The following is a 27,975-nucleotide window of genomic DNA, read 5'->3' as shown; positions in this document are numbered from 1 at the left end:
TACCTTGGCTCTCCTTCTTGCTCAGATGACTCTTCCTCCTCTTCTTCACTGCCACTGTATTCATACTCTGTCTCATCTGCAGATAGTTAACAAAAATAAAGTCTAAAAATTAAAGTCCTCATTAAACCTTCATCATAATATATGTATTTTTTTTAAAGACACAAAATATGTCCTTTTGATGGAGTAGCTTGTGAATTATTACTGATTTTTATCCATAAGTTCATTTTTGCACATTAACACTGACAGAGCTTCGTCCTGGACTCACCTTTCTCGCCCCTCTTCTTCTTGGTTCGGTCGATGTGGTCTTTGAGCTGGATGCGAACCTGCCTCTCGTTGGGCTGGTCCCGAATGAAGGGGTGTTTCAGCAGCTGCTCAGTGGGAGGGCGCTGGGTGTAATTCTTCACAAGGCAACTCTCAATGAAGCTGAAGAACTTCTTTGACCTATGATGGCAGTTAGCTGTCATGTACAGAGTTCGGATGGTTTACTGACATCAAGAATAAAAGATGGAAAACATCTCACCATTTTTTGGACTTGAGTCGAGGAGGTGGGTTTCTGGGAATGAGGAAGAGGGCTCTCATTGGATGCATGTCACACAGAGCTACAGGAAACAACAGAAGAGAAGCCAAATGAGAGATCAGACAAAAAACTAATCTAAATGTCAAAGTCATACATTTAAGATGATGGGGGTTTTTTTTGCATCTATATTGCCTGCATAAAAATAAGAGGTATAGATAGAAACTGTAAGTCTATAGTGAAGCTACAATTAACAGAGTAAACAGAGTTCTCTTCTGATCATGCAGGTTTGAAACACAAATACACCAGTAAATTTGTTTACAGTAATAGTACCAGTTTCTACTCATTATATCATTGAAATCAGTTATTGTACTTACGAGGAGCTCCCTCAGCCATTTCAATGGCTGTGATTCCACAGGACCACAGATCACTCTGACACACAAAGAGATAAGATTAATTAAAGTCTGTGTGCTTCTCTGAGTAACACACGTGATGGAAATGACAGAGCAGTCTTCTCATTGGTCATATTAATCATTAAAACTATAATCTTTTCTATCAAATGGATGATGCTCCTATTTGACTGGTTTCAAACTCATTCTGCACCATGAATCCCACTAACATCTGGGACCAGATGCAGTTTTGCATGCTCACCCTGTAATCGTAGGTAGCATCAGGGTTTTCATCACAAGCGATGACCTCTGGAGCCATCCAGTATGGCGTCCCGATGAAGGTGTTTCTTCGACCTACCGTCCGGTCCAGCTGAGCGCTCACACCAAAGTCCACTGAAAGAAACACGAAGCATTCAAATAAAGAAAACAGAGTAGAACCGTTCAGATCCTGCACAAAGGCAAACTACAACTGTGAGAGTAAAAGGAGAGTAAAAGAGTGTAAAAGGTGCTGCTCTCTTTTTAGCATTGTAAAGCTAAAAGGAGAGCAGCATCAAGATGCTGTATTTTAACCACGGCGGAGACACTTTGTTTAATGCTGTGTCACGGGACATTAATAAGCAAGGTAACACAGGATGGCCTGATTATAAGTTGTAACTGAATTGTGGATAATTAAAGGGAATAAAAACAGCATTAATCAGTGGTTTCACACAAAGGTTTGGTGAACAAAGAAGCGATTTTTATGCAGAAGTTAAAACTTTTCTTTGAAAGTTAAAAACACTGCGGAGGCTTATTTACAGAAAACCACAACTGGACACTAAAGCTCCAAAACTCGGAACAGATTCTTCTGTCGTTTTGTGCACATATCATAAATGAAATCAAATAAATGTTTAGGTAGTTTAGTTGCAAGAAATTATTGTGACACTGTAATCAGAAGAAATCTAAATAAAGACAAATTTTGGAGCTGTATATAGACATTATGTTTCATAAGGATTTGACTTCTACACGGGCCTGTGATCATGTGAAACATTCGAAAACAAAACACTGGCAATGAGAAAGCTCCAGTTGGCATCGCCACAGTGCTGACTCAGATCTGCTGGTGCAATCACTTTTCCATGCACCGGTCCAAAACCACAGCGCGGGAGCACTTCCCGTCTACAGGCCCGGTCTAAAGCCAACCGACTCACCCAGCTTGACTTCAGCATTTTCAGTCAGCAGCACGTTTTGTCCTTTGATGTCGCGGTGAATGACATGATGAGCATGCAGGTGAGCTAATCCCTGTTGGGATAAAGGAAAAATGAAAACAACTTATTAGAAACATGGGCTGTATCAGACGGTCAAACAAGCGTTTGTTTGTTTGTTTTTTTTAGATTAAATGCAAAAGTTAAATTATTTAAAATCATACTTTTAGCAATGTTTAGGACATAAAGTATATAATCTAGTGAAGATGTTGGCAGCAGACTGTGAGAAATAACTGACCCTGAGGATCTCTCGGGAGATGTAGGCGATCCAGTCTTCCTTCAGGGAGTTGCCCTTGGTGTTCTTCACCAGATCTGTGATGGAGCCGGCACCACAGAACTCCATCACCAGCTGGAGGTGAGAAAGAGATGCATTTGTAATACACACACACACATGCACACACACACACATACACACGCACGCACACACACACACACACACACACACACCATCATTCTACCATCAGCTTAAGACGCCATGCAGCGTTTTACTATCGATACACCATTAAGACATTTATTATGTATTACTGTAATGCAATGTTAAGATTTTAAATGTGCTTTATTGTGTTTTATTTAGATTTGTTACTTAACGATCTTCTCTTTTTTATTTCACTTTAATCTGTTTGATTACATACCTTTGATTTTGTCTACTTTTTTCATTATTGAGCTATTCTAGCTTACTGGGCTCTGACAATCTTGTCATATTGTATTTTATTTTAATAATCCATCCTAATTTATTTAACATTTGCAGCTTGTTGTGTTTAATGGGAAATTCCTGTGTAATATAGGAATTCCCCAAATTTGGGGAATAAATAAGGTAGCTTATCTCATCGTATTAGAGCTACCTTGAGCAAACAAAGCAATTATTGAGAAACTCAGTGGTCTCAGTTAACTTTGTATTTTCCTTCTGTGAGCCACCATGCCTCATGTGAATGCAAATCTTCTGGAGTGCTGTGCAGCACTTCAGAGTATATTGTAACAGGAGACGGCAGAAAGAATAAAAGGGAATGCGGAAGGAAAAAATGCAATCACTTCTACTAGTTTACTCTGTGCCGTGATTGAGACAGGAAGCCAACGGCTATTAGGAAATGTGGTTTTAATGCAAAAGAGAAAAGCATTAGCAAAACCACAAGTGTAGGAAGCTGGAGACTCAAACAAATACAAATACAGAAGTGCATCTGTTAAATCTCATGTAGTGCCCTCGTCACTGTTTTACCATAAATTTAAAGTTGGAGAGCATTTTCTGTGCACCTCAACAGGTGGCAGCTGTCATGCTGCCACCTGGGGATTGATCAGATTCAATTTTAGTACTACATATGTGACAAACATAAAACCTCCTAAAAAAAATGTCAAGACTGATTTTTTAATCAAAAACTGCACAAAATAATTGTGTATAACATAACACAATTGATAATATACAATCACACAATTTTATTAAATAATAATTACTAAAGATGGGCTTAACAGGCTAAAGTTGTTTTTATTGATGATGTGTGAAAAAAGAGAAGATATTATATGGACAAATATAGACAAACATAATGAAAGCAGGACAAACTCTAAGATCCACATTTGTTAAATATGAACTCCACTGAGGCCAACCCCTCGCTTTATTCACCTCTTTATTGTGTGTTATATCTTAATGGTCACTAAGCCTCTGATACCATGTCTCTTACTTGCTGACTAAAGGATTTATGCCTCATAAACACATTAAGTGATCTTCTTGAGACAGTAGTCTTAAGTGGTGGTCAGCACAGAACATGAATATCATAAAACAGACACACACTCCGTATGTCACCCCCACGCACGGCAGACAGCATGAATCCACAACAGTGGAGGCTGTAAAAAGGGGCCGTGGAAGCAGCTGTAAAAACAAATACAGGACTGTGTTGTGAAGTGAGAGTGAGATCCCTCCTCCTCTCCAGGAACAGCAGAGCCTCCGGGTCATAAAACGAGGTAATCCTGCCTTCGACAAACGACCAGCTGTAAATTTCTTCTGCTGCTGTTCTCTACCTCCTGATCCACCCCACCTCTCCCTTCTCTGATTGACTCTCTTCCTTTTTGTTTCTCACTTATGCACCATTTATTTAATTCCACAGTCTTGTTGCTCTTTTCTAGAAATCGGTTTTGTTTTTTTTGTATTGCTGTCATTTCTTTTACTGCTCTTCAAATATGAAGAAGAGCATATTGGCTGTAATGAGGAAAATGCATAAAGCAACTTCAACTCCATATCTGCTGGAGAGCTTGCTGACTTCATGGCATGTAATATCTCTCTTATCTGTCATCACACATTCAAACAACTTACTAAAACTAACAGTATACACTTAGGCTGTTATACAGGAACCCCTAATATTGTTTGGGGTTTTTTATAGCCTGGCAAATCTTTTCATTGTAGTATCGAAATACCTTCTAACGTATGATGATAACAAACTGAATGTATGCAAAATCAAAACTTATTAAGTGGTCTTATGGTTCCTGCTTGAATATGAATTTACTCCTACTCTGTCCCTTTGCTCAATAACTCCACAAATGTTCTCAATTAGGATTCTTCAAGATTTGATTGATTAAGTTATATGAACAATTCAGATTCTGTGATTGGTCAAGACAGAGTGAAGAATGACTGCTGTATCCAGTTTAAATAGTACCTGTAATGTGTGTAATTCTGTGATCATTATAGAAATGGGATGTTAAACTCACCCAGAGCTGGTCATCATGGCCTGGTGGACTTTTCTTGATGAAGGCTCCGTAGTAGGTGGCTATGTTTCTGTGATGGGAGTACTTCTTCAGCATGTTGATTTCCAACTTAATTTCCTCTTCTTCATCCTATGAAAAAAAAAAAGTGGAAAAACAGAGTTAGGACACTATCATTGGCTGTGGATCAGCTGGGAAGCAGTTATTTGAATTAACAAAGTAGATCCAGACAAACAGTCATGTCTATAAGTTCTGTTATCTGAAGGAGGGAACGAGGTACATATCACGCCCCCCGTGTCCTGGCTGAAGAAACCTCTATTCAAACCCTAAAGGCGGATGACCTGTAATGACATGGTTTTCGCCTGTACATTCACTCCCTGTAATCACAATGAACCCCGACTTCGATAGCCGCTCTTCACCGAGCCAAGCTGCGTAACAGGGCAGCCTTGTGTTGTACCAGGAGGCAAAAAGATGTAATTTCGTCTCGCTAAATAGATCCCAAATCTGGGCCACTATGAAAGGGTGCAACCTCCAATCCCTCACCAGGGGGACACCCCCTGGAGAGAAGGTCTGGCCCCAGGTTCAGGTGGCCTAGAACATGGGTGGCTCTTAGAGACAGAAAATGAACACTGCACCATAAAAGCAGAGAGCGAGACCGCTTTAACAGGGGAAGAGAGCGTGGTGGTGGTGAGAGACTCCACCATTGAAACGCTCATCTTTAACAGTCCAAGTGACACTATGGCAATCAGAGATGCCATCATGCCCAACAACCATTATGTCATTTGGAAACGCCGCCTGCATTTCAAACTGTCCAGCTGCAACGTGGAGAATCTGCACTGCTTGTACGGCAGAGTTGTGGGGCCACCAACACCATGGTTGTGGGACGGTGCCAGATAAGCAGCCAGGGATGGCTCCATACGAGGTGTGTTAGCTAAGCCAGCCTCATTGGTATCATCCATGTACTCCATGCTTCCCAGCTCCATGTACTGTCAATAGCCAGGCACAGTGAAATGGTTGGATGGCGGTTTGCTCCATGATGCAGTTAGCTTGCAAACAAATTCTAAGTAAATGGGAAGATGAATTTTTGGCCCCCATGGGCTCTGGTGGAAGGAAAAATCCCACAAACTGGTGGAGAAGAGGGCCAGTAGCGAAACAGGGATAAAGAGACGCATCATCGTAGCTGGCCGGGGTCTCCTGACAATGGGCTCTCCTGCTCATCCTCTGACAAAACATGTCCAGGCCAATGTCCAGCACATCATCATCTTACTAGGGGCTGCCGGCCAGTCAGCACTCCTGCATGGTTCCGGCTCTTCTTCAGTTAACACATCAACATATTTCATGTGGTCAGCCCAGCTAACTGCAGGTACATCGATCAGATACTCCTCGTCTTCGGACTCGGGCAAAGCTGGGGCCCCAGACTTGGAGAGGAGAGGGCCATGCTGTGCAACAGCTGTCTCTCTCAGCACTTTCTCCACAAACATCACCATCGTCTTTCCAGCGTCGCAAGCTGGCGACAAAACGCTCAGACTTCAGGCTCAGTCAACACTCTCCTAGTGTGGACAATCCCCAGGCAGAGTCTGGGGGTATCAGTGTCATTTGATAATAATGATAATGATCTTGAATCTGTAAATGCTCAGCTTATACACTGCTAAATATTGTTAATGAGGCAAAAGAACGCCAGATTGCACACACAAGTAACAGGAGCACCTGTAAACACGTACATGTAACACTTTTTACAGCCAATCAGTGCCAACTGTTTGAAAGAACTACGGTAACACAGACATGATTTGAACGTGTATAAATTGACTGGCAACTGCTTTATCTATTGACGGCATTTAAAGCGTAGACTTTACAAGTCTCAGCTGGGCTGTAAAAATGCCAAACAAAACAACAAGCAATCTAGAGGAATATTTACTATCATTTGCCAGACAGTAGTGTCAGCTGATGTATTCATAAATTAAATAGTTCTTATTGTGTACAGGCTTAAATGTTTGGGGGGGTTTTTTGTCTGAAGGTTTGCAGAGCTGTACTGTGCGCTTTTACAGCACCACCTTTTGCTGTGTTCCTGCATAGCAGATTTACAGCTGAGATCTGCACAGCTCTCAGTCTCTACTTCTCAAAGTCTTTATATGACTCCTTATTTTAAATGGTAGGAAACACATTTGATTATGTTTGAGGATTCTTTGCTATGTAAGAACCGGCCAATGGTTTTCATACTTGGATATGAAAATGTGGTCTCAGTGGGAAACTTATAAAATGGGCTGTAACTAACCTGGTTGTTGTGTTGGTAGTGAAAACTAAAAGAGAAGCTAATTTTGCTGTTTGTTGGCATCTGCTTGTGAAAGACAAGGCCAGGCAAGAACCCAAACAGTGTCCAAAAGAAAATCTAATAAATGTATACCTCTCCAAACAAACATGGAGACACAGCCTGAATTCAAAATGATAACTGAGCCAAACAAACCCCCCCCACCCCATGTCTCCCCGTCACACTCACAGGATATTACAGTACAGGCTCAGACACACGTTCAGGCACATAACAAGATCAAGTGATTATTTCTCAATCACTGTGACAAAGCTGGGTGACATTTGTTCCTGAGTGTTTTTGCTTCAGCTGAGCACGTGCGTTTGATCTAGCGACCCAAGCGGGAGTGACATGACGTGACATTTTCTTTCGAATGGCGGCTGCTTGATAAGCAGGAGCTGCAGCCTGGACTCCTTAGTAAACTGCAGCAGCATCATATGTCCACAGAGGAAAGGCCCCGAGGAAGTGCTGGGCAAACGGTTTGGCTTTTCATATCGAAGATGGTGACATTTTAACATGAACACTGCTGATGTTGCAACTCTACTAACCATTCTCTTTATTGTTGTCGCACTCTGGTTGTGTTTCAATAAGATTGACATTTGCTCTGTTTTATGGAGAATGTATGCAGACATCCTTTTCCACACATTAATCCAGGTACATCTTCATACTACGACATATACAAGGTAGAAACTTGTCAATCACAAGGTTGGCCTGCCCTTCCTTAACCTCGTTTACAACTCCAATAGAGACTGTATTGTACAAAATGATGATCATGCTTAGGCTACTAGAAATTAGCAACTAAGATCATACAGTCATGTGGAAAGTGTCTACTGAGGACACAGATCAAAGTAGCCGAGGGTGATTTTCCCATAAACGTCCATACAAGCAGACCTATTTTTGCAAACATCAAAGTCCCTCCCGCTGGCCGTTCGAAAGAATGCAGGTTTAAGGCACATGATGTTCACTTTTTAGACCCAGAAGCTACCACCACTTCATATATTTCATCTATAATAATACAGTGCTAGACAACAATTTTTGTGGTGACAGTTTGGGGACTTTCCAGAAAGAAATGGTTGTCCCTCGCTGGTAAAGAAGAACTTCATCACTCTGCACAATGTGTCTGGATGCTCTTTACCAAAGAACTTCAGCTAATCTGTAATCATGCTACATTGTCTGTGAGTAATCTGGCAATCGGTTACTTAGCAAGTGATTCCATCATGCAGTGGTTGACAAATATACCTAACAAGAGAAAAAACCCTGCTCTTTGGGGTCAAGTCAGAAATCTTCCAAATCAAACATGTGGAGCGACCTTTGTGAAATAGTAGCCCTTATTACAGTTACTCATTAAACCACTCACTGCCTTTGTTTGATTACTTAAGTTTTTCCAAATATCTTCATACATCAGCGAGATGGGCAGATAGGGGGAAAAAAGTATTATGTAATGCACATTTGCATATCGATCACCCAGCCTCGGTTTGAAAACAGCAGAGTTTGAAAGTAGAAACTTGCACGTTACTTGAAATTTGTGCAAGAGAAGAGCAAAAAATGTAACAATGCAAACTATAGCTAGGCCACAAATAACCGTCAGGGTTTCCTCTAATGTATTATAAGTAACCTGGGAGTACCAAGGATTTAAAAAAAAAAAAAAAATCTAATATGCTTTAATAATATATAATTTAGCATATTGTATGTTGTCACTTATTACTGTATAGGTAGATGAAGGTCTATGATTCACAGCTCTCAGTGGTATAGGCTGTACGCAGTGACTCACTGCACACACAGAGATGCACTTAGGCCAATACAGCTCCTCTGTTCTGTCTGTACCAAGCACAACATTAATTGAGCGTAATATTAAATTCCCCCGAACCCTACAGTACCTGTTTAACAACCTTTCAAGGTAAAAATCCCCAGGCTATTTACTGCAGCAACCGGGATATCAAATCTCCACAAACACCTGTAAATCTAACATTGCTAATAACAAGCTAGTATGGACTGACGCCTAAAGTTAAGAATTGGTAAAGAAATTCGAGATCAGACTATGGTGATCTCAACCACGAAAGCTTTGGTTTAATAGGTAAGTAAAAGAAGAAATGAGTATGTTCATTAGATTAAAAAACACTAAGAGAAACAAGAACCCAGAGCCTGTAGTTTACAAATAAAATACATTTCTGTACTAAAGACACCATCTCACACTTTCAGATGATTTGCTACCAACAGAAAATCTTCTAACTGTAGTTAAACAAGAATAGTGGCCAATTCACCACTGCTTTTACTGCAAGTATAATAAAAATCTTCTTCCTACTCGCAAGTTAATGCCGCTTGATGACTGCCAAGACCTTTATATTTATCCCTGCAGGTAGCTACCTCACTCTGTTGGCTGTCAAATTCAACTTTCTTGTCAAAGGGGATAAGAGTGGCTTTTTATTTTAACGGCAGGTTCAATCTTATAAGTTGGAGCTGAAAGAAATTAAAACATGCACGTCTTATCGAGAACTGCAGGAGCAACAAATGACAGGCAGCTGACGGCTGCTACCATTTCTGAATCAGACCCAGAAGTTAAAGGGCAGTTCTGCCAGACTTGAGCATTTAAAAGATAAGAGATGGGTTCACTGGCGACCCCATTGGGTAAATAAAAGCGAGCAGCTCAGTTTCACTATCTCTGATATACAGAACACCCAGTAAACATCACGTCTGGATAACTGACAGTGCACAAGTTCGTGATCACTTTAAAAGAAGCCATTTTCATGCTGTGAGTCATGTGGACAGTATTTCAGAAGCAGTGTTTTTTTTTAACTATTTAAATATTTCTGCACTTTAAGCAGCTTTTAAGTAAAGCTCTATATACTCTGTCACTTCCTGCAGCTAAACATGAAAGCTAGTTTACTTTCAGCTTCCATTGGACAAGTTTTCTGATATTTATTTTTACTTTAACATGCTGAGAGTTTCTAAGGACTTCAGCGGGAGCTTTGACTGTCATAAAGATGATGGGGTCAGTCGGTCAGACAGCCAGCAAGCCAATCCCTTGAGTCACTGTCCATCAGGCAGCCCGCTGGTTACTGCTCCAGCCAGGCAGCCAGTCATTTGGCTAGGCAGGCAGCCAACCAATCAGTCAGAAAGCCAGCAAACCAGACTGCTGGCCAGCTAGTCCTTCTGTTAATCCACTCATCAGCAGCAGGCCTGCAGCTAGCCAGCAGCCGTCCAGCTACTCACCCAGCAGGTGAGCCGGCCAACCTGTCAGTCAACCAATCGGTCAGTTAGATGAGTAAATTATACTTTGAAAATAAAAACAAAACTATAAAGGGTGCTAAAGGATGCAGAGAAAGTTCCACACAGACACCAGTACCATCTATGGTCAACTGAGCATCCCATCGCCCACAAAATGTCAGTCATGTGAACATTTTTTGTAACAACTGAGAGTAATTACAGATGCGGAGACCAGAGTGAAGGCGGAGGAACGCAGCAGGAACATTCTTAAGCATTATCCAATATGGGACTTGAATCACAGCTCAAACAGCGGTTAAAGGAGAGGAAGACGAGAATCCCCTAAACTGACAAAACACAACAGTGGTGGCATTTCTTTATGTTACAGGCAGCACTGAGAAAAAGCTCAATACAACAATGCATCTATAAAACGCACCTATTGTACACTAAAACGCAGCAAAGACATGACAGCAAAGACTTCAAATAGAGAATCTGAAATCACTTTTTGGATTCTGTACTTTAAATTTTTGGTTTCTACTTCATTTTTTAAAAGAATTGACAGAACCAGCTAATCCAATGCATGCGATCTTTAAGCACTCACGCTTGCCAAAGTATTATTATTATTAATATAATTTACACATTATTATTTTTATTTATATCATAACAACATTACTACAACCTTTGATAAATGATCAAAACAATTAATCTACAGTCAAGATTGGTGGTGATTACTTTGATATACAGTTATGAATGAATAGGCATCATCATCATCATCATCGTCAACATCAGTTTGTCCAAATCAGAAAGCGTAGTTTGGACTCAACAAATGCATGTGTGTGTGTGAGAGAGTGAGGGGGAGAGAGGGAGAGAGAGAGAGCGATGGGGTGAAAAGCAGAAAGTAGCCAGGATGTCAGGACACAGCTGCTTTAACGAGCAGATGACATCACCCCCTCTCTTTGTGTCACATGTTCATCGTGTCTCCTTCTCTCCATCTTGTTTGCACATTTATCCTGTCCACCCTCTGTCCTCCTTGCAACATCACCTCCAGTTGTCCTCTATAATGACTCTACTCTTTACTTTCACGTTCATCCATCCCGTCATTACGCGCCTCACCTCGGCCTCTCTCTTTCACTCTCGCCATCTCTCGCTCTCTGTCTCACTTTCCCTGATTTGTAGTCAGTCCTTCAAAACAAGGCGTCCTGAAACTACTCATTATCATTCCAGGGCATGAAATGGTGGGGAGACTCTGTTGCAGCCATATTGCTTCTAAAGTATGACAGCACACAATTTGAGCAGCGCTAACAGAACTACCGACCCAGGGGAGCAGACAGCCGCAAAATGGAAGCATAATGGAAAATGGAAGCAGAGTAGCAGGGAGACTTCTTCAGAGGCCAAAAAAGGTTGACATCCCTCTAACAGACAACTGGGAACATGGAGAGACTTGTTCCAGGCATTAGTGGGTTGGCTGTCATATCTGAAAATGCCCCATGTGGATTCCTCATATATGAAGAAGGGTGATAGAGGGACAAAATCCACAGTATTAAAGTCTTACAAATGCATTTTCAATTTCTGCGTAAGCTACCATCCCATCACTGTGGATCAGCAAGGAAACACTTTGAGAGAAGGAAGAGCTAAAAAGGCTGAAAGGTTGAAAGATCCCAATTTGATTCATCTCACTTTTAGCGTCGCTGAAATTAAAACTGTGTTGGAAATGGATGTTTTTTACAAATTCTGTTTTAAACTGGTCTTTGATGTTAGAATATATGAAACAATTGAGTTACATACATTGATAACATGTAATATGATAAATCAAAGTCTTTAAAAATGATCTTAGATTGAACATGAATAGTCTTAACCAAAGATATTCTAGATATTTCAGTGAGTAAGTGAAAATGCTGACTTTTGGTAGCACTGAAAGTTGTTTCAAAGGTTTTCAGTTTTAACTACTTGGGAATATCTGATGAATGTCTGCATCAGTTTTTATGGGAATCCTTCAATGATGTTGATGTTTTACTCTGAAGTTTTCTCAACCCAGAATCAAGTTCTTTTGTTGAACACATCCAAACTGGAGGAACGATTTCAGAAACTGAAACTCAAAAGTTCAAACTTGGAATTCAGTGTAATAGGTTTTATATTGCCAGACATTTCAAAATGTTTTATTATGCCATTCACTCTTACTGCGCCTTCCACACCTTCCCACATTCACACCTCTGAGTGTACAGGGAGCAGTGGGAGAGGGAGGTGAGTGAGAGGAGAGAGAAAGAGCTCTCTTGGCTTGTGATGTCTTTCAGTTCACACACAAAATTTACAGAGACAAAAGGATGCGAGGAAAAATGTCTAGAATAGTAATTTATTTCCCGAGGGAAGCGAAAGGCAAAGAGAAACATGCTTGCTGTGGAGTTTTTCCTCTAATCAAGATTGATTTTTTCCCCCCATTAAATTCTGAGTCCTGCTGTATTACATCAAGTCAACAGCAGCAGTGGGAGATGCAGAATGCAGCCATGCTGCAGCTACAATTCCCTTTCTACCTCTTCCGCTTTCTTTCCAATTTCCTATAACGGATGATGATGACTTCACTCCCTCTGTCAGTTCTCTCACGCTTTCCCTCATTTCGGAAACAAAACAGAGGTGGTGGCTGCTGGAAGATGGTGAATGATGGAAACGGGGAGAACACAATGGGGATATTTGTGCCAGAAACTGGAAGAGCAGGGGTGAAAACACAAGCGAGGATGACAAATGTAAGAAAAAAGAGAACATAAAATGCAGGGAGACGACTGATGAAAGAATCTTGAGAATGGATGTGGGTGAGCCTGCAAGCAGTGATAGCCCCTCCCATAATCCCACTGCACTTTACATGAACCTTCTCTGGAGGAAAGGTGGGGGGGCATTATCACTGATTTCTTCTCCTTATCTGAGCTTACTCTCTTACTTAATCGACAAACATCCAAAAATACTTCTTCCAGTTAATCATACAGCTGTACTACGGGGACAGACATTTCTAAAACGCAGCATTGGTACTGCTTTTGTATCTCAACTTAGACTGCAAAAATAAGGATTCCTGCACAGGAGACATTAAACTGACAGACATTAAACTGCCAGTTGCTTTGGATGAACAAAGTCACCGGTGTGGCATTACTGGTCTGAGTAAAGCACAAGGTTAACTCTGTTGAAAACAGGGATCAACAAACACCAGAGTTGCCACCTGAAAGCATTACCACCCAGTAAAACACATAAACAGAAAAAGAAAAAAAGAAACCGCAATTACAGCTGTCTCGGGAAGCAACGCACTGTACCATCTCCAGCACGGCACACTACAACAAAAGCACATCCACACTTCTAAAACGATGTAATAGCATTTTACAAGCATCACAACAAACTGCGTGTTGCAGAGAAGCCTGCATACACCATCTCTCTCAGTCTTAAGCACAGGAAGCAAGCTCAGGCTAATTTCCTCAAAACGAAATGAACAAAAAACTGTGGTAAACAGTTTCAACCTTATGGAGAGAAAGGATGCTGTATTTCAATGTTGTGCATAAATGTGCACATAAAAGGCACGAGTACTGCTCCACTTGCAGGAACTTATATTTTATCATGTAAAAGCCAGGAGGAAGAGAAATCTATGTTAATGCCACTTTGACTGCTTTTAAAAGAACTACAATTATATCTGAACAGCAAGAATCTTTAATGTCTGTTTTCATCTTATTCACTCTGTGGGAGATGGAGAGGAAGACACAGATGTTTCTAGTCAAAACAAAAGCTTCAGTTAAATTAGTTTTACCTGTTATAACCAGAACCAACTGTGAATCTGTGTGTTAAACACTGGTTTCGCTTGCCCAGCTCTACCACATTAGCCCAAATAAAAGACAGTGTTTCTGAGGGTTTCAGAGGTTTGCAAGTCTGTGTTGAAGCTATTTGTAAAATTGGTACTGCAAATAAATATTTAGTTATAATTGATTTATTCTTCAATATTCTTTATTGTTAGCAGAAGTAAAACAACAACAAAAATGCTCATAACAGATATTTAAAGTGCAAATCAGCACCCTTAAATTGCCTTTATAGTCCAACCAATCAAAACACAGACATTTTAAAACTTTAAAAAGGTTACATTCTGTCTGAAGCAGTCAAATATGAGTGAATGTTGCTAAAAACAAAGTCTACGAATAATACAATTATCAAACCAGAAAAAATATGAAGTAATATGAAAATCTCTGTATGCAGCCCTGGAAGTTCAGCTGAGCACAGCCTGAGGAAATGTGTTTTAGCCTCAAGAAATCATCCATGCTGTTGCTGTTTATTGCAAAAGACGTGGTGCCAATAAGGAGCTGATGAAAGTTATTGAGTTACAAAGGCAATTTAGCTCTGCTGTAACCTTCACATTTTGACAATTTGCATGAAATCAACATTTTAGTTTACAGTTAGACCACTCATCTTTAGCCTATTTTTTCACATTCTCAGTCTTTTAATGGAGTATTTAAAGGTTTAACAGAAACTTTAAAGCAACAGAGGCTCAGAATGACTTGCTTATATCATAAAGCCCAACCTTGTACACTGTTACTCTATAGCCCTACTGTTTTCTTAAGTGTCCATTTTTCACCCACTCTCTCTCTCCCACACTCTCTATACAGAACAGGAAGTGGTATGTGGGTCAGAGCACATATGCAGAGATGAGCACAGGGAATCGAGAGCGGCCCCAGAAACGCACACATAGGAAAGAAGATGTATAAATGGGATGTTTTCCATCCATGACATGTGAGTGCATGAAAGCTCCTGTGGTTCCCATCATGTCTCTCACAGACACACACACAGACATGCATATGCATATATACAGTAACTGTTATACTGAATTTGAGTACATGTGCAGTATCTCAAGTTTTCCCAATGCAAACAACTTCATCTGCCTGACAGTCATTCTTGGCCAGTGTCCAGCCAAACAGACTGTTTATTTTATAAAAATGGCTGAAACCGTGTGGAAAAGGGACCACTCAAAACATTTTGGTGGAACTGGAGGAAAAAGAGGAACTGCCAAGACTCCTCAACATGTGTATTTCTCTTCAGTGATTCATCTTGTATGAATACATAAACATGTCCCCATCAAATGCTCTTGATCCTTCCTCGTTCCCTTCTTTTTGATCTCTGAGGCTGGATATGTAGATTTGTTCCTGCAGGCTACAGAGTTACACCCCGAGCTCGTGATTGCCGCTTTTAATGTTTTACCGTGAACTAGATTTTTCAAAGGCAACTCCAATATGCGGCATGTGAGAGCCCAGATGTGCTGAAGCTGCAGAGTAAGAGCCTTATGTTTGTTGAGAATTCTGCCATTGACTGTATAACCCAAACTGCTTCCAGACACTGGTTTCCAGCTGCTCCTGCGTCATGATTATCCAGAGCCAGGAATTTTGATTGTTTGTTGTAATCTTTTTGTTTACTGATCAAAACTGTCAAATAGGCCAGAATACTTTGAACAATGTTGCACTAATACGAATCTGACTTTAAAAACAACACAAAAAACATTTTTTTTTATGAATTTCAGAATAACTATTTATAATCTATTAACAGTGCTATACAAAAGTCTTAAGCCACCATTTCCGTCTTTATATTTTTGTTTAGATATAGTATAGTGTATTATATAGTAGAGCTGGGCGATATAAGATTTTTTCATATCACGATATGTTTTTTTCATTTCAGGCGATAACGATATATATCACGATATAAGCCAAATAACTATATTTGTAAGATTTAAATGTGCCGTTGCTCACAAGTAAAATGTGAAATAATTAGCAGCTTGTTTTGATTTTAATATTTATTTCCCATAATAAGTTCAACAGGGTAGATGTACTTAAGGAACATGAGACTTCAGTTTCAGATAAATAAAGGCAAATATTGCAAACTACACAAAACGCAGCCGCTAAAGCGTTTAAGTTTCAAAATAGAACAAACAAAACAGACCACTAAATTGTCAATTCCACTTAGAAACAAAATATTAATTCTAAAAATAAATCTTAGTTTGTTTTACAGAAGAACAGACAAAATTGACTAACTTTTGTCGATATCAAATAAACTGAGAACTAAAAGAAAATTCTCAATCTCTCCTTGTTGTATAGCTTAGCTTTTCAAACAGCTTTAACAGTTACTTTAGTCTGACAAAAGCCGAATGACGAATTAGCGCTTTCAGTCAGAGATCGAGCATGCACCGCTTTATTGTATTTCCAGACTTGCTTTCGGCACAATTTACAGTGCGCGCTACTCTGTTTTTTGTCAGACTTGAAATAGCCGAAATACCTTCACACTACGGAACTTCTGTGGCCCTTCTGTTCGACAAGCTCTCCGGCATTGGAACCATCATCTGTTTTTTCTTCGGTAACCTTCGCTCACGCTCTCGGTTGATTTTTCTCTAGTCGGCGCACTCATTTCCTCCATTACCTGGGCAGCCCGGCTGGCTGCTTCCCAAACAAATACACACATGCGCCTTGGCACTTGTGCTGTACGTAACAAGTCACGTGACGTGACGCTGCGGCTGTGATTGGTTCGGCTCTGCGCTACTTAATTTTGATTGGCTGTTCTTTTTTTTCTTTTTTTTAAGAGGACAAGAGAGATGAGGCCTATCGCAATAGTTTAATTTTTCTATCGAGAAAAAGTTATTTCGCAATACATATCATTATCGTTCTATCGCCCAGCTCTATTATATAGTAATACGCTATTATAGTTTCTACAATTCTAATAAACTTTAAGGTCAGTATTTGGTATGACCGCCTTTATTCTTCAACACGACCTGCACTCACTGCATTGACAGTGTGTTTGGGATCACTGTCATGCTGAAAAATGAAGCTGTTGCCAACCAGATGATTTCCAGATGGTATTGCACGGTGGATCAAAATCTGACTGCACTTTTCTGCATTCACACGTCCATCAATGTTGACAAGATTCCCAACACCACTGGCTCAAATGCCGTCCAAAAACATGACAGAGGCTGTCATGTTTTTGGACTGTTGTACCTCTGTCTGAGTGGCCATGTCTGAAGAATACTTTGAAAGACCCTCCTAAAGGGTCATCAAAATATGCTGGCAATATGTCCCTATTGCTCTCTTGCAACACGAGAAAAACTAATTTTCTTGAAGTATGTCAAACTGCACCATCTCAGTCTGCTACACTGCTTCCATTTACAGTGCACATAATGTTGTGCTTTAAAGCTTTTTCCTGTAAACAGCCTTCCAGATTCTGAGTGGAACCACGTTTTAGACAGCCCTGCATAAAGACGCTGACTTTAACACTGTCGCTTTCATCCATAACTCAGAGGTGGTCCCAGAAGTTAACTTGGGAGGTGTTACAGAATGATTGAATAGATCATTAAAATTAAATACTCAACAACAACAAAATCAGTGGCTGAAACACTTTCTTTTCTTTCTACTTCAGAACTAACTGATACTACAACATTTCTGATGTCTCTAACAGTCCTGGAGGCTGATTACAGCACTACCTTCTTTGTTACAAATGGGCTCTTATTATCACAGAGGACCAGTTTGAACAAGGATACTGGCCTAAAGAGTGGGATGCACATTAGATAGCAAGTCTTTAGAGACTTCTATACAGATGAAACCAGCAGGGTCCTGAAAGGCAGACAGTACAATCCTCTTCACCATGACAGTTAACCCAGATTAAAGCTCTGTTGGTACACTCATTCCTCTTTAAGCCATCTGCAGGAATATTTTTCTTCTTGGCTCATTTGGCCATCGATTCAATGATGAGTAAAAAAAACCCAAAAATATCAGAATGAGGTGTACTTTAATAACATTTTCTGCTTGTATACACATTAAGGAACACAGAACTAAACAGGCAGAAACAGCCCTCTGGGGCCCAGTTTAACTCTGTGGATCTCAAAACATTTACATGCACGAGTCTAAAATCATCATTAGCTAAAGTGCCCTGAGAGAAGTGAAAAATCTGTTTGCTTCAAACGTGACCTCCTCAAAGTTCATCTAATGAACAGAGAACACTGTTAAGAGTGATGGAAGCTATGTGATTATATTCCTGACTATTTTTGGAGAGAAAATATTGACATGAGGGTGTGGAATGGAGAGAGGCTGTGGAGTGGGGAAACTGTTTGGTGTTTATCTTGTATGCTTCAGAAAAGCTATTTATTCCATCACATGCAATAAATTTTAGCCTGGAATCAATTACAAATATGCAAAGTACTAAAAGTACTAATGTGCCAACTTCAGCATGCAGCAGGTTTCATGATCAGGGCCTACTAACTTTAAACAGGTGTCTGCTTGCAGTTAAAACCAAATCAAATTTCCCTCACAAGACCCCTTTCCAGCACCAAATCCCACGTGTTTATCTGTGTTCCTGTGTAATTCGTTTTCTGGATTGACAGAATGACTCTTTTTATCATTTTATCTATATAAAAATTTATTGGCTGACAATTGCTAAGGCAGGTATTCCTATAGTCCTACAGCCACTGTATCTGCTCCAGTGGAATATAGCTGTTTCTGTAATGGCAGAGTAATTTTACTTCATTCAATCCTTCTCGTGACAGGCGTTTGCTGCAGGATTTAACAATCCCACAGTGCAGTAGTGGTTTAGCTGGGATTGAAGCCTGATTAAAGACAACAAAAGATTACAAGCGCATGCTGATAGGTGTTACTGACCTCGGTGACGTCCATGACCTTGATGGCCGCCAGCTGTCCCGTCTTAACATGTCGACCCTGCAAAGAAACAGGAGAGAGGAGAGATGAGCAAAGTGGAAATCTGTATTTTTCTGCATTGTAAACAGCAGTTACCAGTGTTTGTAATTAAAGTGTAAGCTTGGTTATAGGACAATTAAGAGCACAATGCGACAATAAAAGTTGCTGTTTTATTGAAGGCCAAGTATATGACTATGCAAATCGATGGTAGCGTCCGAGGCTGAGTACAAATAGAGGTTTATTCAGCCGTTCCAAAAAATAAAAACCACATTTATAACAAGTTATTTGTCTCTACAATAGCGTGGAGAATCACAGGCAATAATCCAAACCTTTATCGTTTCCAAACAGGCTGAGCACAGTGTTTCCAACATGGACTGGTGCAAAGAATTAAAACAGTAAACTCATTTTATCCAGGCAGAGCAAACACAGTCTGAACAGCTTTTCCAAATTTAAAGGACATAAATAGCGTGAAATAGTAATGTGACCTGAAAGAGGCAATAATGATACCATGCTTCACTACATGTGTGAGTAACTAGCCTGCAGCTCCAACATACTGCATGCATGTTTTTCATAATTTCAGAATGAATGTGACAAAACATGCAATAGGTTTGCACAACGTTGCATGAGTACCATTTTTTTTTTAGAAAAGAAGTTATTGCCAATAATTGTTGAGAAAACCGCAAGCTTGTGGTCAAAACAGTATTATCTCATTCTTGAGAGGCTTTCAGAAATACTTTGAGACTTCGTAAAATTCAGCACCAAGAGTATATAACAGAAAAATGAAGGAGGCTTTAAATGAGCTAGAAGCTGGAAATAGATTATATGATAACAATAACTTTTGGGAGCAAACTAGCATGTAGCAATTTTTGTTTTTGTTTTTTAACACCCTCAGAAAATTAAACCAATAGTTTATTTTAAGATATTGTGAAGACTCCACTTTTTATAGACTTTTTTAAATATTTCATGCCAAGCAAAAATAATTTCTTTGAAAGACTAAAAAAATAACTTGAGTATACCTAAAAAAATCTAACATTACATGGTAGCATTTGCTCCAAAGCCTCCTAAATTAATTCAGCGTTAGGGCCACTGGGAAAGAAAGAAAAAAAAAGTGGGCATGTCTTTTTTCTTCTTCTTTTCCAGAATTCTGAGATTAAAGTCAGAATTCTGACTTTAATCTCAGAATTCTGGAAAAGAAGAAAAAAAAATTTCCCACTTTTTTTTTTTCAGTGGCCCTAATCCTCTTCCATAGAAAACAACTAATAAATACTCACACTGACAAATACTAATGGAGCACTAGCTACTCGAGCAGTTTAAAAAATAGACTGTAAAATTAAAATTTCAACCACTTGGAGAGCTAAAAGTTCCAGTTCACCATGAAAAGAACAAAAATTACCAACATATTTTTCAGGTAAAAAATTTGCAAAAGAACACACCGTTCAAGTAGTGTTCAGATGCCAGAATAACACCCACAGAACAAAGCTTATTCTCACACTAGCCTACATAGCATTACAGGAAAGGTACACAGCTGTTACAGCCTGGACAAGCAAGCACTTTTGAATACAGCAATGGTGTAGAGATAAACAAACTCTTCCAGGAAAGACAAACACAGAAAGGGAAAAATTTGAGACGATGCAATGCTTTATGACTGTATTATGTGTGTAGTGTCTGTGTGCGTCCGATCGGGTTTCCTATGTGAGAAAAGGCGCTGTGACACCTGAACCACTAGCCCCAACGACTGAGTGATGAGAGATTAACCCATTTCAGTTTAGCCAAGGGGGGTGAGTGTGTGCGTGTGTGTGTATTTGCCTGAGTGTGTGTCTGTGTGTGTTTGTGTGTAGGGCTGACGACAAAGGTCAAGGCTGATGGAGACAGCAAACTGCAAAACTGACAGGAGAACAAATCTCTGATGGTGCTTTTTGGTGGGGACTATTGAGTTACACTATGGAACACAATAAAGGATAAAGGAGGACTCTGACTTTTCTATAGTACTAGATTTCGATATTCTGTTATTTTGTGACCTTTATGCCTTCTTGTGGTAATGTGGCTCTTATCTCAAAATCTTAAACCTTTGTCTTTATATAATCTTAACAAAATATTATCATAAGAGAAATAAAGGACAAACAAATGAGAAATAAACAGATGTTTTTAAATGCAGAGAGGAGATAGAATATTAACATAGTACATTACTGAAAATGCTGAGAATGAAGTAGCTACTAAACATTACTGCAGAGCCTATGTAAATGGTCAAAACAGTCAAGCTTCACAGAAGTAAGTGACGTAATTTTAAAAAGACTTTTGTTGCTTAAATGTAGCCCAATTTAGGTTCAATAAGCCCCACATGCATTCTAGCACACGAATTAACTATAAAAATGTTTACTTTTTTTCTCAAATAAATATAAACTTCAACCATCAGTTACATTAAAAAAAAAAAATCACATTTTGCAACACAGTCACGAGTCAGCCACTTTGTTAAATCCATCGCCAATACTGTGATGCACCAAAAACTTCCTTGTGAATGTTTGGGTCCTAGCATGCTGCTGCAGTGGCCTGTAGTTTGCATAGAAGATGCGAATTTATCTGCAAAAACTCGTTAACTACTAACTGAGAGAAAGAAACTTCCAAAAAGTCCAAACTTTTACTTTGAATGAAAGTGTTCTTTATTTGAAATCTGTGTGCAGCATCTTTCTGCATTTTAGCCACAAAAGGCCAGTGCAGACCCATCTCTATTATAGCCTCCTTCAAGCTTAGGTATCTATCTTACTGCAGCGCTGCTGAGTCAAACGTTTCTAAGCCATGACACAACCACACTACAGGTTTTCCCTCTGTACCGATGCACACAAACTAACCGCCACCAATAAATGCTCTCACCAAGGACATTTGCAGACACAAAAGTATATGAACCCTCACTATTCTCCGGGCTTACTGCCTCCTCAGTCTGACCTCACCACCTGCACTTCAGACTTTGCATTTCTTTTTCTCCAAGCCGTGTTTAACAATTTGCTGCCTAAAGAGAATAGTAGGTAGGGTACCAGCCCATTTTAGCTGATGATGCAGTTTGTAAAGGCGGCAGGATGTGTCTCACACACACACACGCACACACACAGCAAATACTCTGAAACATCTTATATTAACTCCCTGACAAACAATGGAAACTCAAGCAGACACACACCTTACATTCCCCATACACTCACACACCCCGAGGCTCAAAGATTGTATAGAAGTTGTGTAGATACTGATGAAATCATGACACTAATGTGTGAGAACATATGCATCTTTTTACACCCTGAGTTTTTGTTGCATACAGTTAATGTGTAAATGTGAAAAAAAATAATTATGACTGTGTGTAAAGTTGACAACAAATGTGTGTGTGTGTGTGTGTGTGTGTGTGTGTGTGTGTGTGTGTGTAAGATAACGTGATGAAATAATTTGGTGAAGCTGTTCTTCAAAGTAAGTAATTAATAAAAAGACACAGACTAAATTATTAACAAATTTCTACGCGTCTGCATCACTCGTCTTTGCATGTGAGAAAGGTGACCTCAGCACAGACTGTTATAATTACAGACCCCCCCTTCCCTCACCCCCGCACCAGACAAGCATACAACGGTTAAAAGATGACATCATCTTCTTCCCCGATTCTTTTGTTCAAAAACGAGACACAGATATACGCACACACCTGGCCTTTATGAAAAACAGAAAAAAAGCCAGAAGGAAGAATCATCAGTCTTTGGAAATAACAAAGACTTCCAGAGAGGAAGAAAAAGAAATTAGATGTTCACACAGGCTCTCCAGTTTTGCAACAATATCTAAACATGTGGTTCTAAAAGTAGACCCTCCAAATTGACTCAAATCAAATCTGCTTGTAAGGCCCATCTGAAATGATTTACTTAAAGGATCCTGTGTTGTGTCCATTTACGTAGCTCTTGAGGCAGAGTCCAAGAAGAAGTGGACAACATTTCAAAAAGCACAAGTGAAATGTTTCAGTGATTTTAACTCTCAGTTTCACTCCACTATAAAGCATTTCTTTGTCTGTAAAGATGATGGTCTTTTCCACAGCAGTGGAAAAACTCAAAAACCACCAATGTCAAAAACAGAAAACATGAGTAGCCCATGTTTCAGAGTAGTCTATATACTTTTAACACTGCCCCCTACTGACAGTCCACAGCTTCAACATACAAACGCAGGTCTTTAAGGCCTAGCGGAAGCACTCATGGACGTCTGAGCTTTAGGTTTTTTGTTTTGTTTTATTTAGATAAAAACTGAAAAATGCTTTGTGCTAGCCCCAGCATCTTCAGTGCTGGTAAGATTGAGTCACTGCACAGATGTAACATAGTCAAAGAGAAAAGGAAAAAAAAATCACTGCCGGAGGTTAAGACAGTTTATATATAGTTTGACTGCTCATATCACTGCCTGTAGGATGCAGTAATAATGACACTGGATTTTAGGGGTTAAAACATCAATTACTGCCTTGATAGACACTCAGGCATATATTTATTTGCCAAACTTCCAGTTTAGACCTTTAGAGACAATGTTTTTTTCATTTCAGCACATAAATTATCACAAAAGATGACAATTTACCAAGCTTTACTCGTTGGGTATAAACCTTATGGTTTTTAGCACTTAAATCAAAACTGAAAAAATAAAAACATTATGACTGCTGCTGCTTTTTTTCCTCCTAGAAGAAAAGAAGATTAAAGGGGAACATTAAACTTCAGTCAAGCCTTCATTCGACTTTTTAAGAGCCCTTTATTGCCTAACTATGAATGCAAATAGTACCAGTTACTGAAACTCTCTGTTAACACCTCCCAGCTGACTCCATGCCCCATTCAAACATGATATAATCTTTCTGTCATCCGACTCTCCCATGACTAGCACCGTGATCTATCCGTTCAACGCTCAGTCAATTCTCTGTGTGGGATGTTTGGACCAGAGTTTCCTTCATCATGGAAAAGCCTGCAGGGCTTAGGAAGTGGAGAGGAGCTGGTTTCAGCAATGAAGTTCGGCTCATATTTTCTTAACACATTTTTGAGACAGCCTTAAGGGAACTTTTGCAAGTTTGAGATAACAATACACCCTTGGTTTGGAAGCTTTTTTACATGGATGTACTGTGTTACTACCCCTTTTCCATTAAAGGTGTTTTGGTGCCAGTGTCCAATCTTAAACTGGATCTATGCAGCTTCAAATACTGGGGATGACAAAAGAGCTTGCACAATAAGAGGCATTCAGTAATGGCTTTGCATTCAAATACTCATTGATAAATACAAAAGTAGGTAATTAAAGCAACAATCATCAAATATGAATGAGCACCATGACAGATGAAGAGTCGCAGCCTGATCTTTAGGGATTCCTTCACTCATTGTTCATCCCACCAACGGTTTAATGAGGACCTGACCCTAGAGTTCACAAGGATCGTTCAGGTAGTGTGACCTTTGACCTCAAGCTACAACTTCAAGGGGCAAGGGATCCAGGTGATTTTCACTGAAGTGAAAAGCTATGTTCACATAGAAGGCCTGGTGTTTACAGGACATTTGCTCCATCTGTTTCCACAAATGATGTGTCAAGGCAAGGTAACCAGTTGTAGGTCATCCTCATTGTACAAGTGCTTAGTCCCAACACACATCCCCTCTACTTACAGACAATAAATACAATCTGAGCTTTAAAAAAAGCTTCAGGTCATGTTTAGAAAGTCGACGATTATCTGGTGGATACGCTGACATACAAATGACAGACATCATTTATCAGACGGTTACTTATTTTCACTTCCCTGAAATGACTTTCTGCAGGTTCAAGGTGTTCAAAGTGCACGCAAGAGAGATGGAAAGTCACATGGGCTTCCTGTTATATGTAAGCAAGAAATCATGTGTTCTCAACCCACTGGTCCCTGTAATCCTCCTAACAGAGAATATTGTACGGTTCTCACTGTGCTACATTACAATAAAACATAAAAGTATCATTTTTTACAAGTGCCTACACAAAATGAGCTTAAAGCTGAAGAGGTTTTACTGCAGAGTGTGCATGCTGCTTTCTCGTGGCTGCCCTTTACCCTTGCAAAATAAGACCACGCTCTAGATTTCCTGCCTCATATACGTGGGCTTATCACAAACTAGGAACCACGGGGACCAGCAGGCTGTGACAGAGCACTACCACTTCCTGTCAGGTTTAAGATATTTTTTGCCCTATAACCAATAAAAAGACAACTCTTATCATTGATTGACATCTGTTTGACTATTAGTGAGCAGCTCAACTACTGTGTGACTTTTGCCACAACAGTGTTGAATCAATCTAATGATCCAAGCACCAACTCAACACACCAATTATTTCACTGACTTTTTGTTTGTTTAGTTTTTTTCCCCCTGTTGGTTTTTTGGACAACACATTTAGTGTTGCTGGTTTCCTTTAAAAAACAGATTTCCTGGTTTTTAAAGGAAACCAGCTGCTGCTTGGAAACAGTGGAAGTCTGGAGAGATACAAAGACGAACGAAGATGAGCAAGACAAGGCTGAGAATCAGAGGGTTAGAAGACGAGGAAAAACAAGAAACAACAACATGAGCTGGTGTGTGTGTGTGTGTGTGTGTGTGTGTGTGTGTGTGTGTGTGTGTGTGTGTTACAGATAGAAGCCAGATAGAATTAAGTCAAGGGGGGGGGGGGGGGGGGGGGACGACAAAAAAAACTGCATGACTTCCCCCTTAAGGAAATGCCAGGGAAGTGGAGTCATTTTAGAGCCAACACAAACACAAACACACACACACACACACACACACACACACAGACACACACTACAATTTGTTGTCAACTGTACACATAGTGCATGTTTATCTTTAATCTGAATGTATACCTGATTTTATTGGGCATGAGTGTGAGTGTGTGTGCGCATGCATGATCTGTTTCAGGACAAAGCGTCCTTTATTGTGCCCCTCTGAGCTTTCGGGGCATAGAGAAGGAGCCAGGTGCAAGCTTTAGTGCAAACCAATACTTTCACAAACACATTCACGTGCACAGATAAACCCCCAAAACAAACACACGCATATAGAAAGATGTGCACAGACAAACACCTTTCCTATTTCTGCAGCTCGGCAAGTGTGAAAACCATCTCGCTAACAAGTCTTTACTGATCAAACCAACAACGTGTGTTTTGAGAACTCTTTTAACCATCATGACAATGATGGGCTTTGACACCTATGAGCAGCTTCTTGTATGCTAAACATAAGCTAAACACAGCTATAACAGTAGACACACACAAAAAACAAGGTAGAAAGAAGAAAACACAAGGGCCAGAGGAGGAATTAAAACTTTTATTGCTGCCTCCACGTCACAGCTGCTGCTCAGTTCTCTTGTCAACAACAATGACAGTGTTGATCACTAACCCTACAGTGCTTCTATTCTCGTGGGAAATGCACAAAAAATACAGACACACACACAGTTTATGAAGGTGTCATGAGGCAGGAATTCTCTTTTTAGTTAGTGTGTGTCACAGTACATAATTTCCAAGCACACCACTGTGTATTATTTAGAAGCAGGGCAATTGATTATTTCTGCTGCTCATCCATCTGTCCATTAACTGCACAAAACAACCAAAATATTGTATGTGTGTAACTGTTCTCCAAACAGTCGCAGTTGGATTTTTGACATCAAAGTTTCCCCATCTACCATCTGCCATCAGTACAAACTGACACCTGTTTTAAGCTGTAAAACATCAAGCAGCTATTTCAGAAAATCCACCCAATCAGCTCGCATTAAACATGCAGACGAGCAGCCTGCATTTCATACCATTTACTGTCTTATTAGTAAATGATATTATTCTTCAGGCAAAACGTTTTTAAAAATCCTTTTTGTTATCCCTTAAAGCCTAGATAAAGCTCAGTTGTTACTTCTTATTTTGGCCATTATAGCACCCAGAGTGTCTCCCAACGCTGTAATCTGACATTCACGATTCACTCAAAGGTTTGGTTGTGTGGCTCAGGCAGAGGAGCTCATCTGCATCACTTCCTCCTGGTTATGACAGGGTACCGTGCAAATGAAGAAGACGTCACTTGTGTTGATCTACTGCTTTGTGACAAACACCCAGTTAATGCAGAAAGCTTGTATTTTTGAGCTATTTTTAACAGCGCCCCCTGAGGTAGACTACAGCTGCCATGTTTAATGGAAAGAAACAAGTATAATGACAGTCAGAAGAGATTTTTTTTTAAACTAAAGACATCCTTCTGTCTGAAAGCAGACAACCAACCAGTGTCAGATCTCACAGAGCTGAGTCATACCTGATAAGACCAAAAACTTTGGTGGTGCTTTGTTTGTTTGTGACCCATTCATTCCCCTCCTCTTTTTACTCCCTTATCTTAAACTCCACCTTCACAGATGGGGAATGAGCTGCACTTTTGTTTTTCCTATGGCAATTCAGACTGGAGGATTCTCATGAATCTACAGTACCTACCAGGCTCCCGCCTTTGTCTTCTCCTTTGTCTAATGTATGTCTGTTTCTATCATTTCTGGATCTACAAAAATCACTATTTATCAGTTTGTTGCTTCTCCCAAAAAAAAGGAAAACAATGAGAGACTTGATAAGATGCTAAGCTCAGTTTCTGCTTCTCCTTTGCTCTGCCTTAGTGTTTAAACAGGGAGCTCTGTGTAAGTAGGCCAAGAAAACAGTCTCACTCTGGGGAGCAACACAAAGACACGGAGAGGGGGAGAGAGAGAGAGGCTGGTCAGTAATAAATCTCCATTGATTGCTGTGATCCAGCTAAAATTCAAAGAGTGTCTGCACCTGCAGTAATGATGACCACACACACTTACAGAGAGACTGACACTATCCTTTTGATCTCCACACACATACAGATACCACAAATCTTTAAAGTTTCAGACATTAAAAAAGAAATAAACGAAAACAGAAAGGAGTGAGGACATTAAAGAATTACAGAAAGACAGACGGTGAAAAGTGGACAGATAGGTGGGGGAGACAGTTGAGGGGTGGGGG

At 39.9% G+C, this 27,975-nt stretch overlaps 1 protein-coding gene across 6 annotated transcripts in view; it reads right to left on the bottom strand.

The window, feature by feature from the left end:
* The window catches only part of LOC100703199 (mitogen-activated protein kinase kinase kinase kinase 4), a 98,840-nt gene that overhangs the window by 37,504 nt on the left and 33,361 nt on the right, over positions 1 to 27,975 (bottom strand). For all 6 annotated transcript variants that reach the window (XM_005475394.4, XM_019353102.2, XM_005475395.4 and 3 more), the window contains exons 3-11: positions 18,975 to 19,031; positions 4,833 to 4,958; positions 2,380 to 2,490; positions 2,088 to 2,178; positions 1,166 to 1,296; positions 892 to 946; positions 521 to 599; positions 266 to 441; positions 4 to 76 (exon numbers count right to left, since the gene is read on the bottom strand). In XM_005475394.4, the coding sequence (XP_005475451.1) occupies positions 4 to 76; positions 266 to 441; positions 521 to 599; positions 892 to 946; positions 1,166 to 1,296; positions 2,088 to 2,178; positions 2,380 to 2,490; positions 4,833 to 4,958; positions 18,975 to 19,031 (899 nt within the window). The remainder of the gene's footprint in view (positions 1 to 3; positions 77 to 265; positions 442 to 520; positions 600 to 891; positions 947 to 1,165; positions 1,297 to 2,087; positions 2,179 to 2,379; positions 2,491 to 4,832; positions 4,959 to 18,974; positions 19,032 to 27,975) is intronic.

This window comes from Oreochromis niloticus, linkage group LG16 (assembly GCF_001858045.2).
Source record: "Oreochromis niloticus isolate F11D_XX linkage group LG16, O_niloticus_UMD_NMBU, whole genome shotgun sequence".
In the NCBI taxonomy this organism is placed as follows: domain Eukaryota; kingdom Metazoa; phylum Chordata; class Actinopteri; order Cichliformes; family Cichlidae; genus Oreochromis; species Oreochromis niloticus.
The sequence above is the reverse complement of the archived record's forward strand: the minus strand, read 5'-3'. Positions and strand labels throughout refer to the sequence as shown.